Source organism: Haliaeetus leucocephalus, unplaced genomic scaffold, assembly GCF_000737465.1.
Source record: "Haliaeetus leucocephalus isolate CR32 unplaced genomic scaffold, Haliaeetus_leucocephalus-4.0 Scaffold906, whole genome shotgun sequence".
In the NCBI taxonomy this organism is placed as follows: domain Eukaryota; kingdom Metazoa; phylum Chordata; class Aves; order Accipitriformes; family Accipitridae; genus Haliaeetus; species Haliaeetus leucocephalus.
The window spans coordinates 1,673,589-1,687,835 of NW_010973342.1; the positions used below are offsets into that span (position 1 = coordinate 1,673,589).

Genomic DNA, 14,247 nt, shown 5'->3' on the forward strand with positions numbered 1-14,247 from the left:
GTCATTAAAGAAAACAGTTTTAAAATTGAGGGGGCGGGGGGGGGGGGAATTGTGTTATAACTGAAGTCTCAAAAAGTAAAAATAGTGCCTGTATTTCTGAAATTTCATAGTATGATGTGACACAAATTAATTGCAGCTGCTTGTTGCTTGCTTGCTTCTTACTTGCTGCACTACCTTAGCTCTTCAAGCAGAGCTGAGAAGTACTGGGAAGATATGAAAGAAGGCATGCCATACCCAACATCCCTTAAATCCTTTCCCCAGTAAATTTACCCTTTTAGGCCTCATATGGAAGTATGCAGAGAGAAGGTACGACTAACTTCTCAGTTTCTAGACTCATTAATATTTTTCATTTCCTGGATTATCATTAAAATATCATTGATATCCTTAAAATACCTTTCCATATAACTGTAGCTACCTCTACTTCATTACATTTTTTGGCACTGTGGATGTATATCTCGGACTATTACAACCCAAATTTAACTTATACATCCAGTATTCTGTAATATGTCTGTTTACTTTTAAATTAATAAAAATAACTATTGCTTCCTCTGAATCACTGCATGGACTAATTCCTTACTTACTCACCTCCCTCTAGGGATCATGTCATATCTAACAACTTGCTGAGAAGTGCACTGCCAGTTTTAAATGCTAATATCCTTTTACATCTGAGCTCTTACCTGTATCTTTTGGCATAATTTACAGGCAGTAGTCGATTGCCATTCACTTGCATAATAGCAGCACCTTCAATGTTCCAGGTGGGTGCCCACACATAGATGCAATTTCTTCCCCACATGGCTGACTGTGCCTTGCAATTGCAGTGTAGATTTGAGTGCACTTTCTCCCACATACTATCTTGCTTCTTGATGATTAATCCTCTCTCATTCTTTCTATGCCATTTTATTATGAGTCACTTACTGGGCTCAGTGTCACTTCTGACATATGCCTTGGAAACTCAAGTTTTAAGTCTCAGATAAGTATTTCCTTTTTCTACTCTACGTTCATTGTACTGTGCTAGTATGCATATGTGACTCTTCTGCTTGTAGCCTTGAAAACTGAAATGAATTTCATTCTGTTTGAACTTCTAGCATTTTTCAGGCCAAAAAGAATTTGTCCTGAAGTTTTTGAGCAAAAGATCCCATTTTCTAATTGTTGCCTTTGATCCTAAGCTGATAGGAGATTGTTATGGTTGCATATATGCACTTTATAAAGCACTATCTGCAACTTCTTTCTGAAAAAACTATCAGTGGTATATTTAAAAAAAAAATTCCCCCCAAAACAAAAACAAAAAAACCCAACCACTAAGTAGGTATTTGGAGGTTTTAAAAACAAATACTTGTTTTCCTGGTTTACTCTATGGAGTACTGGAACATATTAGCATGAAGTAACTGTTGAAATACTTCTCATTGACCACTTGAGGGCATCTTTTGATGTAGTTTGGAGTCACGTTATCACATCACTGTTTCTACTCCATTTTGAGGAAGTGAAATTTAAGATAAATCCCTTTGACTAAAAGGGGGGAATATAGAGAGCTTGTATCAAGCAGTAAACAAGGATTATAATCCACTTTCTTTATTAGTGAGTAATACAATATGCTTCAGCGAAACTTCGAAAGTTGTGTGCAGATCCACAAAGAAGAAATTTCTGCAAACATAGATTAACTTAGTCGATAAACAGCTTTGTTCAACATTCATGTTACTAGGCCTGTATGAAAGATTGTAGTTTTCCAAAATGCATGTTTGTGGCTGTGTTTCTTAGTAGGACTTATAACTATTACATTTCATGGCCGGTGTGTAAACCAACAGCAGGTTTCATATAAGAAGCTGTACAGTAGTAGTCTAATAAGTAACAAACAAATGATAACCGAAATCGTATTTTGACATGTATTGGATCTGTTCAACTCTTAACAGAGCCATTTCAAGCATGGACTGGGTTTTATACTTCTCGGAGCACATTAAAAGGAATCGCAAGGCGAGCAAGTTCACTGCTTTATGCTGGAGAGTCCTTTTTCACACAGTATGTCCGGAAACACCCAGCAAGTTCTATTTGCAAATGTGGAGCCTTAAAGCAACTTCAGAGCCTTAGATGGGCGGTTTCAGAGGTAAAGATTGATTTATTTTTTAATTTGCAAGAAAATGTTTATTGCCCAAAGGCAAAGCTTTGCTTAAGCATTTCAACTGGAGTGTCTTGAGGTTGCTTTTATGTTTTTAGAAAAAAGTTTCCCCTTTAGCAAGTCACAAGCAAAAATAAAGCAATTTTTCAAAAAAACATCTTGAAACATCACTTCAGCCCCGTAGCCATGCATTTAAGACAAGGTTACTGGCAAATGTTTTCTTCAGCTGGTAAAAGATTATGTGATTTCAAACTTTGCACATGAAATTCCTTTTCTTAATGTTATTTTTATTATTTACAAAATGGTTTTTAAAAATAAAATAAACAAAAACTGAACTAACTGAAAACTCCTGATAATCTCTACTTCTGCAAATTAGAAGAAGGACAAATTTGTTTCTTCAAAGTTCAGCAGCTAAGCGATCAGCCTCATACCAGTAACCATTTACAGGCCTCATTGCTTTTGCTGGTAATAAATATTTTGTCAGCTAAGTTATTGACCAGATCTTAGTATTAAATGAAAAACCTGTCTTGTTATGGTATTTTTGGTGCATTCTTGGTTTTGATAACCTATATTTTTTTTTCCTCTAAGTATGTAACTTTAGTAATTTCTAAATATTGAGAGAAATATGTATAGAGGGAAATCTGTGTGCACCTTGTCTTTGACTGTTTCATTCTATATATAGCAATTTGGAGTAGGCAAAATGTGAATCTGTGAATATAGCTGTAATACCTTATTATTTTAAGTTATATGTCTGAAGGTTAGTGGACCATGTTAATATAAATGCAAACCTGAATTTGTCATCCTGTGCGTTGTGACCTTTCAAACTACTCTTAAATGTAAGGTCCAGCACCATGATGGTATAACAGGAACAGAGTCTCCCAAGGTGAAGGACATGTACATGAATAACTTGATGTATGGAATATTCAACGTAAAGAAGCTAATGGCTTCCATAATCTTTGACATGAACAATGTGAAGAAGAACGGAGAGGTCTATTCTTCTGTTTACAATAAAGACTCAGGAATACCAGGTACTTTTTAACACAGCTTTTCCGATTTTCAGACTAACTTATGAAAGCTATCATGTTTTCCTCCAAAACAATCAACATACTATGTACCACCTAAGTTCTGTGAACCATGGCTGGAAAATCCTGTTTGCGTTATGAGACCTGCTAGACCTGAGGCAAACTCGGATGAATTTATGAGCTCTCAGACCTCAAGCATCTGAAACCAGGACCTTTAAGCTGATGTTAGGCTGACTCCTGCCCCAGTGTATATATCAGATCTGGCTCGCAGATTCAGACCTCAACTATATAACGGAGGGAAGGGGGAGGTGCTGATCGGGGTAATTAATTAACCTTACTATGCAACGTAAGATTACATGGTAAGAAGCACAGTCACAGTTAAGAAATGTTCTTGCTGTAGTGTACTATCAGCTTGTGTAAAAAATGTAATGGAATTTTTAAGGATCTAAAGACTGTACATTCCCTTTTATCTTTACTTTGGAAACTTTTTAAACTGTCAAATGTAAGAAGTGCTGTGGGCTGTGCAACAGACTGATTCATTTTTTTACAGGGTGGTTTTTAGATTAGGCTTCTCATTTGATCTTCTGTATAACACTGTCATGGTTTAACCCTAACCAGCAACTAAGCACCATGCAGCTGCTCTCTCACTCCTGCTGCTTATTTTCACTAAATGCATTTACATTCAATTCAGGTGTCATTTTCTGAATACGCAGTCTCTCTTTATTGGGGAAAGAATAGAAGAATAAAGCAGAAGAGGCTTTTATGAAGTACTAGAACATGTTTTCCTTTTTTCAATCATGAAGTTTTACTGTGGGGTTTTATGTTAAAATTTTGTAAGATGGTTGTACCTAGACAGATCTCTCAAATACTTTTTAATATCCCATTTTTAAAAATACATAGTTTTAGTGACTGATAACTTTGTTTGTGTGCACAAAGGTGCTACAGATGTTGACCAGTATGTTGTTGTCTATAATCCACTGGCATGGAACATCACTACCTTTGTCACAGTTTCTGTCAGCCACTTAGCAATGAGTGTGTATGATGAACTGGGACTTCCTGTACCAGCACAGGTACTTCAGCTTTGTTTCTTTCTGTTGCTTTTCTTTCACTTGTGAGTTTTCCCTGGCTTGAACCTTACCCTGAAAACAAATATTAGTTCAAACAGGGATTTTCCTAGTCCTCCTTCAAGTGTGGTGGGTTTTTTGGTTTGGTTTGGTTTTTTTTACTTGCCAGTTCTCTCAACTAGAATTTTTTTGTCTTAATGTCCAAAAGGGCTTCCTGCTCTTCTAGTGTGTTTGGTTTGTCCCTTGCATGCTTGCTGTGTGTGACCTGGCACTTCTTATCTTGCTTTTCTTTCCATAAAAAATACTGTTTCCAATAAAGCGGTTTTGGTTGAAGCTCTGCCCTACAATTGATAGTCCTGTTTGTACAATTGACAGATTGCCTTGGGGAGGAGAGGAGATTTAAGAAATCTAGGTCTTATTTACAAGCCCAAAAGAAACTGGGGACAGTCAGCTGCCATATGATATATCATTCTGTCATAGCCAAGCTCCAAGACAAGGCCAGCTGTTCCCTGGGAGAGAAGAAAGTGGCCTCAAGTGAAAACTAGCACTAGCCTTTCTCGGGAGCCGCTGTTGTAGAGAGTGTGTCATCATCAATGGCTTGATAAACCTGTAGGAATGCCTCCTGCACGTAAGGCCTGAAGAGGCATGACACAATTCCAAATGCTCCCTTCTGTGCCCGAGTTGCCAGATAGCTCAGCAAGTTCTGCCAGCTGGACAGAGTTTCTGTTATCTGTGGCTATGACTATCACTGGACATCGAGGCACATTGTAGTCAGGTATTGATACACAACAGCTGTCTCCTCTTCCTGCACGTATACATGATGATGGCATAAGACCATACTGCCTTTATCTGGAAGCCATCGGTGTCCTGGGTTAGCACATACTGACCATACTGCCTTTACCTGTCAGCCACTTACCTCCCAGAAGTCCAGCCATCTGAATTACTTCAGCCTTGTAAGATACAAGAAGATTGACATGTATTTAAAGCATTTATTTCAGGATTTAGGATGGCCTGAAGTCAAGCTGTAATTCTTTATTTTAAAAATACAAAGTTCTCTGTTCCAGAGTTGGTCTGTCCTCTCTTTTGCGAGAAGTTACCCATATATGCATGTGGATAGTCACTTGAGGCTAAATGAAATCTCTTTACCAGTAACAAGAATGTGGTTTGGGGTCTTGCAGTATGTACTGTTCAAAAGTACATTCATATCACACACTCCTTCCTTTTGAGAGAAAGTATCTTTAGCTCACGACCCTGATGTGAGTATGTGTCTGAGAGGAGTTGAGGCTTGGCAAGCGCTCTGCCGCCTTCTGTACCACATATATAGGTGGTATAGTGAAGGGAGCGAACGGGTAGGCCCTGTTGAAACCACTAAGGTCAGGAGGTCTGCAGTGTGGGTAACTGGACATATGCCAATCCACAGTGTGAAGGTACAGACAACTTGCTTTAATTTCTGGTTAGTCATAACTAACCTCTTTGTCAATGTAATCTGTACAGTATTTCTCTAGTCTCATTTTCTTGCCCCAAACCAAAAGTGGTACTAAATTATATAACATTAATGGGCAGGATATATTGAATTGAAAGATGATTAAAACTGTTGTTTAAGATATTTTGATATTGAGTAACACTGGTGTTCTGTTTACTGTTCAAAAGTGTGCTGCATGCTTCTAACTCCCTCTCTATGTGCCTTGCTTAAGGTGAGGGCATGTCTGGGTGTTTTCTCCTCTTGCCACAAGTTTTCTTATACTTGCACTAGTCACCTCCCTTACGTTTCAGTCTCTTTTCTGTCATTTGACTGATTGGTTTAATTTGTGATTATTTCTGCTCATATAGACATTTTGCAATGCAATCTTAAATCAAGATCTACAATTCCATGTTTATGTTAAAATAGGATCTAACTTTGTAATTTTCTTAGTGACCCTCTTTCCTTCACAGAAAGGCCAAGCTTAATCCAAGTTCACCAAACTCCCAATTAAAAGTGGCATGGATCTACATTATAGCTGAGAATTGTAAGAATGGCATGTTTAGAAACTTCTTTTTAAAGTAGTAGTTAATTTTTGTAATTTAGAGCTTACAACACATGAAGATAGTTGCCTTGCTAACTAATTTTCTGTAATGGAGCTTTGTCGTGTATGTTAACATACAGGTTCAAAGCTCGGCGGAGTCCCATTCTACCTATGATCTCTATATTCTAGTTGCAATAAGTGGTTTGAGCTACAGAAAATACAGTATTAAAGCCTTGAATGGTAAGCAGTCTGCATTTATTGGAAGATCAGTCAAGTACAAACAAAAAGACATAACTCGTGCAGATCAAGAAAGTCAACAGTTGCTTCCTGTGGTTAACAACTGCTACCAAGTCTTGTTTGACCAAAACACAAATCTAATGCACAGCATTACAGAGAGGTGAGATTGCCTGCTTGGTTTTAATAATGTTTCAGAGTCTGTAAAACCCTTTGTAAAAATAAGTCCAAGGACTCTATCATGTGCCTTAATTCTGAGACTTAACTAGCAAAATGTTCTTTATAATTATTCTTTTTTTGTTTCCAGTTCACATGTTCTCCTTCCTACGAGAAACATCAACACTAGCCCAGTTGTGATTCCATACTATTTCTGTAATGTTGTTGCCCTGTTTAATCACGCAATCAGTCTAAGATGACATATCCCAGTATTAACTAGTACATCAGCAGAATCTCATTGTACTTGAGAACTGAAGAGGGTTATGAATGTGTGTTTGTATTAAAAATAAATAAGTAAGCACATACACAATGGCTATAAAATGAGCCTTAAGTGATAAAGTAAGAGCTTTTTCTTACTAATCAGTAGTGTTTTGCAAGTCCTGCATCACTGTTTCTATGGTAGGAAACTACAAATCTTTTTGAAAAGAAACATTTAACTAAGGAAATTCTGTTTAATCGGGCAAATAAAATGGAAGAACAATCAAGATTGAGGTAAGATTTGGGGTCTGCAGACTGTCTTTCGTGGCTGATGCAAATTGGCCCAATTCCTTCAGCTTCAGTGGAGCTATGCTGGTTTTTGCCTGCTCAGGATTCAGATTGTCAGCTATGTACTGATGGAAGATTTGACCCCTTTGGCATTGGCCTAGTGACTTTCACCTTTGTGTTTTTGTTCATAATTCTGCCTCCTAGAGCAAGAACTTGTTGTCCAGTATAGTTAAAATCAGCTTTAAAAGTATAGATGTGCCTTAATTAAGAGCCCTGGAGTAAGTACTTTCTCAAAGTGCCTCTGGATCCTAACTGTTTCCAGATTCCATGAGGAATATAATGAGGAAGAACAAAAATCTGAATTCAATTCCCATTTCTCTCCATCCTGTTCTGGCAGGCAGCAAGAGCTGGAATTCAGCATGTAGGAGAAATGGGATATTCACTTTCTTCACAAGGCTTCAGGCAAGCCCAGAATGTTTGAGTTTCAGGAACTTTGCTTTGGGGTAATAGGAAAGAGCGAGGCATCAGGTCAGAATGGGTGGAAAGGTTAAAAATATTGGGATCTTCAACTGTGAAGCCTTATAAAGTTTAGCTGCAACAGTTAGAACTTCTAGGTCCTGCCCCTGCACTGGAAATGCCCTATAACAGGGCTAGTAGATAAAAGTAGATGAGTTATTTTTCCTGTTTTGCCAGCAAGGCTCCAAAAGAGCAGAGCAGGTAGCTGAGGGCAGTAACATCTTAAATTGCCTTCATATGACTTTCCAAAGACTGTGATATGGAGTCATGAGTAGCTGAACTGTAAGCTTCAGGGGAGAAAGGAGGAGACAAAGTAGGTACTGAGTGGGTGTAAATGTTGCTGTCCTGTGGCCATTATATTTGTTACCAGTGTTAAATACAGAAACTTGCATCATGCTGATTTACCTAGCTACAAAGTCAGTTAAGTGAACCTGTTTATTCATTAATATGGTGTGATATACTTCATTTTTGTGCAATAGGTAGTTTTTGATCCTGTAGTTAACTCTCACGTCAAAACAATGAGCTAATGTAGATGTTGTTTCTGTCTTAAGATGTTTCTGTTTTACAAAAGTATAAATTACATAGAAACTCCATCTATGTACACACTGACAGATGTCTTGATGGGAAGCACTTTAATTCTCTGCTGTCCTCATTTCCTAAATCTTACAAAATCAATTATTCACTTTGAGGAAACAGATTTTTTTTACTTGCATTCCCAGCCTCATTCCTGTTGCAGTTCAGCTTTGCATCTATTATGTACAAACTGTGTTTCTAAGTAATATGATTTTTCCTCTTCTGTGGATTCACAGGGAGACTAACCAGACTGTCCAGGTGACCCAGGAGTTCCTTGAGTACCATGTGAATGGAGACGTGATGAAAGGACCCATTTCAGATAACTACTTATTTGCCCCAAATGCTTCAGCTGTTCCAGTATCAAAAGCAGTGGGATTGGAAGTGGTTTTTGGAAACTTGATGACAGAGATACGGCAGTATTTCTACAGGTGCAGTGCCATTCCAGCTTCACTTCACTGGAATGTTTAATTCTCTGTAGATATCTATGAAATTAATTCTGTATAGTTACTCCTAGACAGTGAGTTCTGTGTACTGTTTATGATTTAGACAAAAGAACTGGCACGCATCTGCTAAACGTAGTGCTGAGGAAGCACCTCCTTTAAATAGCTCATATTACTGTAGGAAGGGAGGTGAAGATTTTTCAGAGTTATCATCTGTGGTTCGCTTTATAGTGCAGCTAACATCTTCTTACATGGGTGGAATTTGGACATAATGGTTCATTTTTATAACTGCATCTCTTCCTTACAAGTGATTAGAGAAAGGAGAAATGAATCTTCCACAAGGACACTCTGGCCCCTGATGAACTAGCTACTTTTCTGTGTTAAAATTATATTAGTCTATAACCCCTTCACCCTCTTTTAAATCTGGTTATTTGATTGAAGCCTTTTGCTTTTCATGGCATTGTACAAGGTTTGTAGTTGAGAAGGACCTTTGGAAAACAGTGGAATTCTTGCATCAAAATTAATGTTGCCCAGATTGAAAAAATACCTGTATTCTGTAAAATGTAAATGTGTTGCTTAGGGAGTCATAATTATTTTAAATTTTTTTGTAATTTTGAGAGAAGCAGAGCCTCTCTAATCAAATTAAGAGTCCTCTTTACACTTGCAATGCCAAAGAAAATTGTGGGATATCATTTACTCCAGCTGAATATCTGTACATTTGAAAATTAAATTGAAATTAATAATGATTGTACATGTACATGAAACATATAGAAAACAGGCAAGAAAGTTCTCTGTGTGTAGGATGACATCATGATTTGCAAATCCTGACATAACAGATCAAGTGCTCCACTTTATAAACTCTGCATATCTTTCCTCTGATTTTTATAGTAATGTTACCGCTCAGGATTACATATATGCAGTATATACCAGGATGTATACAGTACCAGAAGGCTACGACGGGAAGTTGCTTTGCCATAGGATAGAGCAAGAATACAGCATTGGGCCTTTGGAATTAAATCGTGAAGCAGTTCTAAGAACAAGCACAAATTTGAACACCAGGCAGGTACTCTACACTGACAGCAATGGATATCAGATTCAGAAAAGACCATTCAAGGCATATATGAATAACACAGTGGCTCGGGTAGGCACAAAGCTGTAATCCAAAGTCAGTTGTGTGTTATCTTTGTTCTCCATTACTGTTACCTAAGTTAATATTATCACTGCATGATTTACTATGTGTTTTTAGAACTATTATCCTATGGTCCAGACTGCCTACATTGAAGATGATACCACAAGGCTGATGCTCCTTGCAGAAAGAGCTCATGGTGTCTCAAGTCAAGGAAATGGACAAGTGGAGGTAACATACAAAAATATTTTATTTTTTTAATAGCAGAGCATAATTTCATGGCTGCTGATAATATAAGTAAAGCACGATGACTGATTACTGTTGTGACATTTACCTTCCCAATACAGGTGATGCTTCACAGAAGACTATGGAACAACCTTCAGTGGGACCTGAATTACAATCTCACTTTGAATGACTCTTCAATGGTTCGCCCTGTGATTTGGCTTATTTTAGGAACCAAGGATGTCACCAATGTGTTGTATCGGACAAGTGGATTGGCATTAGAACATAGGCCAGTGGTAATGTTTGGGGCATTATCAGGTAACTCATTCTGTCTCCTGTGCTATCTTTAGCATCTGAATGGCTTATTTATTTTGCTCTGATTTAGCTGTTAAGTTTGTAAATGCAGACTTCAAGCCTCCTGTGTGGCGAAGTTAGTATACAGTGAGTTAGGAGGCAAATTTAGAGCCTGCTAATTACTTTGCATTAATTTCAAACATGGCTGTTGTCCAAGTGTATGAAATGTTTCTCTTGTTATGTACTTATCTCTACTTTCAGAGGAGAATAAATCTTAAAGCATCTAATGAGAACAAAATGTCCACACAGGGAATTAGTGCCAAGTAGCTAGTGCACCATATATCAGCTTCCTGGATGCTGAGTCCTTAATGACCATTTTTGAGTCATTCTTTTAAAAATACTTGTTTGACTTATTAACTAAAGCTGGAGCCTGGTAGTGTAATAGCAACTTCAAGCTGCAGTGAAATTTTCTTTATGGAAAGCTCTGATATACTTCTCCAGCAGTTAAAACCATGCTGCTTTCTGCTTTGTATCTCAGAAGGCCTTGGAGCAGAAAGCATAGCATCTGCTTTGCATCTGTCTTGGAAGAAAAAACAAAAATCTCTTTACCCTTTCACAGTACCCTAGCCAGGCTTGTGTGTGTGATGGATGTTTGATGTTTGCTTTGTTTCACTTTGCATGGAGAAGATAAACCAAAGCTACCCAGACAACTTCAGCTGAATTCAGTCCATGGTTCACCTGTAACTGTCCCACCTAATCTTCATCTCCAGACTCTGAGCATTCCAGGGTGGAGATACAGCTCTAATCATGCAGAGCAGCTCCACAATGTCCACATGGGTAGGTGCTTTCAAAAGAGTAGCTGGATGTTACGCTTAAAGAAGCTGGCTTTCTTTTCTGTCTATCTTCTATGGCTAGTACTTCTATTTATTCAAAGTGTTAAATTCCTCTATCAAGATAGTTATTTGTACTGTACAATTGCTCTACTCAAACAGTAAAATATTTCTCCTGCATGATGAGTTCATCATGCCGGTTAGCATCATTCCTGTCAAGAGTGGGAGCTGGGTATTTCTTGCTGTTAGTCCTCTTGCTGATTTTAAAAAATGGGAATTAAGTTCAAATTACGAGACTGTAAAGCTTAAAAAAAAAAAAAAGTTGAAAATTTTTAAAGTAAGAAAATGTTTGCATTTTTTTTCTCCTAAAGGTAAACAGAAGCAAGGTGATGCAGACTTCACTCGTGTCCTGCTAAGAATTAGGCACTTGTATGAAGTTGGAGAGGATCCTGTGCTGTCTCAACCTGTGATGGTAAATCTGAAGGTAAATTTAATCCTTTCAGACAGAGTACCAATTGAAGTGTTTTTGTTTCAAAGAGAACTGGTTCTGGAATGAAACGTTCCGTATGCTAGAGACTCCACAAAAGATGGATACAGAAATACTAGTATAACTTTAACCTCAGAGGGAAGCAGGTCTCATTTTTACTCAGCTTTAGAACACAGAAGCCATTACTTCACATGAAGTGGCCATAGGCACAGCATGAAGATCTGCATAAATATCAGTAGGACTGGTTCTGTTGAACTCTTGGTTGTATAACACTTCCCGCAGTACCATAACCAGTGCAGAGAGTGGTAATTTGTTTTGCTGTTTCTTTAGTTATTGCAAGTTGTACCTATAGTTAATGACATGTGGACAGGATCAAAGGAAACAAACATTTTTTTTCTCTGTGGTTTATTTCTGTGAGTTGTTGAAACTTTGGTCACTTCCTTCAGGTACTGTGTATTTTCAGTTTCTTGTTTATTTGATCTTTTATATAGAAGTAGATTATATTATAATATGTGGCAGGGGTTTATTATTTTAAAATAATGAAATTTTGATTGGGATGACAAACTTGGGGAACAAGGTGAAGGTTCTCTGTTTTGTTTTTAAAAGTGCAGTGTGAGTTTCAGCTCTTGAATGGAGAGATTAGTAGGCTCTGAACTTTACTACAGCACAGAGGAAGCTCTCAGTACCTCAGCCTCTTAGTTTGAAGCCTGGTGAATCTGTAGTTGCCCTTATGTTGCATGACATAGCAGATTTTTAAAGTCTCTACTGCTCTGCTTAACAGATCAATGCTAGAGACGAAAGTTCTAATCTGGTCTAACAGTATACTAGACCGTAAGTGTGATGCTATTTTCAATAAACTATGGTTTGATTCCTTGTGTTTTCTTTACTCACAGTCTTTGCTAAATGGATTAGGATCAGTGATCCTAGTGGAAGAGCGATCACTCACAGGTACCTGGGACGTAAACGCTTTGAAGCGGTGGAAATGGAAGACTGCACAATATCCAAGCAAAGGTAAGTGGAATAAGGTGGTTGGTGTCTATATTGTTGCTGACTATTGAAGCTTGATGAATGGTCTAATTAAAAATATAAAAATACTTGCAAGATTAAAAATATATTGTTCTTCTATAAGACAGACCTAGTATCTGGCAGAGCCTGCAAGCGATAACATTTAGCAAAGATTCCCTGCAAATACTAGACTGCTCTATTTCTCTGATGCCTTGTTTTGCATAGAAGCATTAAAAAGCTTGAAATCTTTCTGGAGTTTCTCCAGATAGAAATGGCTACTTTATGAATTCACACTTGTGACACAGATTGATTTTGTTAGATGCTGGTGAGTTGTGTTAATCTAAGCTTAAGCCTGTGCTGCAGAAAAACAGACAGCTGCAGTTAAAAATCCCCACTGTAATCAGCTTGAAGGACTGTGTGGATATGATTCAACTTGGGGCTGACACTCAAGTCAAATGCTGTGGGTGACCTCATTTCATTTCTTATTCCAGTTAGTTGCTTGGACATTGTCCTTACTGTCACTTATATCCATATATGTGCCTTGTAAAAAGCTTGCAGAGGTTTCGGGCTGGGCTGGGTGGGAGTTTAGAGCTCTGCTTGACCTGCAGCTAGGAACTTGCTTGCTCTTTACTCATGATGAAGAAAAAGTGCATGACTGGGGAGTCGTTCACTTTTTCTGTGTGAGTCAGTGTGTGAAAAGTAGATGGACTGTTGTATATTTTAGTATTATGAATGGGTGCATCTTAGGCTCCATACTACTTACAGCTTTAAGGAGGACAATCTGCTCAAACACCAGCCTTCTAGGAAGGGATGAGTTAAAACTCTTGAGACAGAATAATATGTACATTTGAGTAAAGCTGCTTCTTGAATAAATTACCAACATTTTTGTGTTTTACAGGATTCTCCAACAGTACAGAGACCTCAGAAAACTTTATAGTAACTGTTCACCCAAAGGAAATAAGGACTTTCTTTGTATACTTTCAGGGTCAATAAAGTTTGACATTGTATTTCAGGTGTGAATATGTAATAGCTTCCAATTTTTGTTTCAAGACATGAGTAATGATCTTGAAAAATATTTTACTGCTGTTAATGAAAGAAATAGTCATTTTGGAATAAACTCTAAATTTAATTAAACTGTTGGCATGCATTTGTGGGTATTTTTGTTGTTTAATTATTTACAACTCGTATTTTTTCTGAAACCTGTTCAATTCAAAAATACAGAAATGACCTTGGTGTTGCAGTGCAAGCATATTGAACATTTTTGTGCTTGCTGTGGAATGTTTTAAAGTGACTGCTTCTATGATACTTCACTGCAGAGCACTGACAGTCATATTAGTCCTACAGTCTTGAATTGTCTTTCTAATTAGTGGTGATCTCCAGAGTCTTTTCCTAGGGATTTTATTGTTAGAGGAGATGACTTCCAAATCACAGAACAGTGATTTGCCAAATGATGTTCTGTTTCTACATGCAAGAAGGTATGCCTGTCATATTTTTCAGCTACTGTGTCTTTTGGGCAACAATTGCAAAGTTTCTGCTTTGATGTAAACTGAAATCAAATGTACTGTCTGTATTCCTTTTCACTAAGTTCATTTAAATTGTGTCTCTTAAGGTTCAGATCT

General features: G+C 37.6%; 1 protein-coding gene across 2 annotated transcripts in view; it reads left to right on the top strand.

Annotated features, from left to right (window-relative positions):
* MAN2B2 (mannosidase, alpha, class 2B, member 2) overlaps window positions 1–13,763 on the top strand; it is a 30,626-nt gene extending 16,863 nt beyond the window's left edge. The window contains exons 8-19 of one of the 2 annotated variants that reach the window (XM_010583487.1): window positions 1,908–2,098; window positions 2,952–3,138; window positions 4,069–4,202; window positions 6,340–6,596; window positions 8,461–8,652; window positions 9,553–9,805; window positions 9,911–10,021; window positions 10,138–10,330; window positions 10,994–11,143; window positions 11,508–11,620; window positions 12,517–12,634; window positions 13,527–13,763. In XM_010583487.1, the coding sequence (XP_010581789.1) occupies window positions 1,908–2,098; window positions 2,952–3,138; window positions 4,069–4,202; window positions 6,340–6,596; window positions 8,461–8,652; window positions 9,553–9,805; window positions 9,911–10,021; window positions 10,138–10,330; window positions 10,994–11,143; window positions 11,508–11,620; window positions 12,517–12,634; window positions 13,527–13,621 (1,994 nt within the window). In that variant the 3' untranslated portion in view covers window positions 13,622–13,763. Of the gene's footprint in view, window positions 1–1,907; window positions 2,099–2,951; window positions 3,139–4,068; window positions 4,203–6,339; window positions 6,597–8,460; window positions 8,653–9,552; window positions 9,806–9,910; window positions 10,022–10,137; window positions 10,331–10,990; window positions 11,144–11,507; window positions 11,621–12,516; window positions 12,635–13,526 lie in introns of both variants that reach the window. The other variant, XM_010583485.1, reaches the window with a different exon arrangement.
* Window positions 13,764–14,247: the final 484 nt, after the last annotated feature.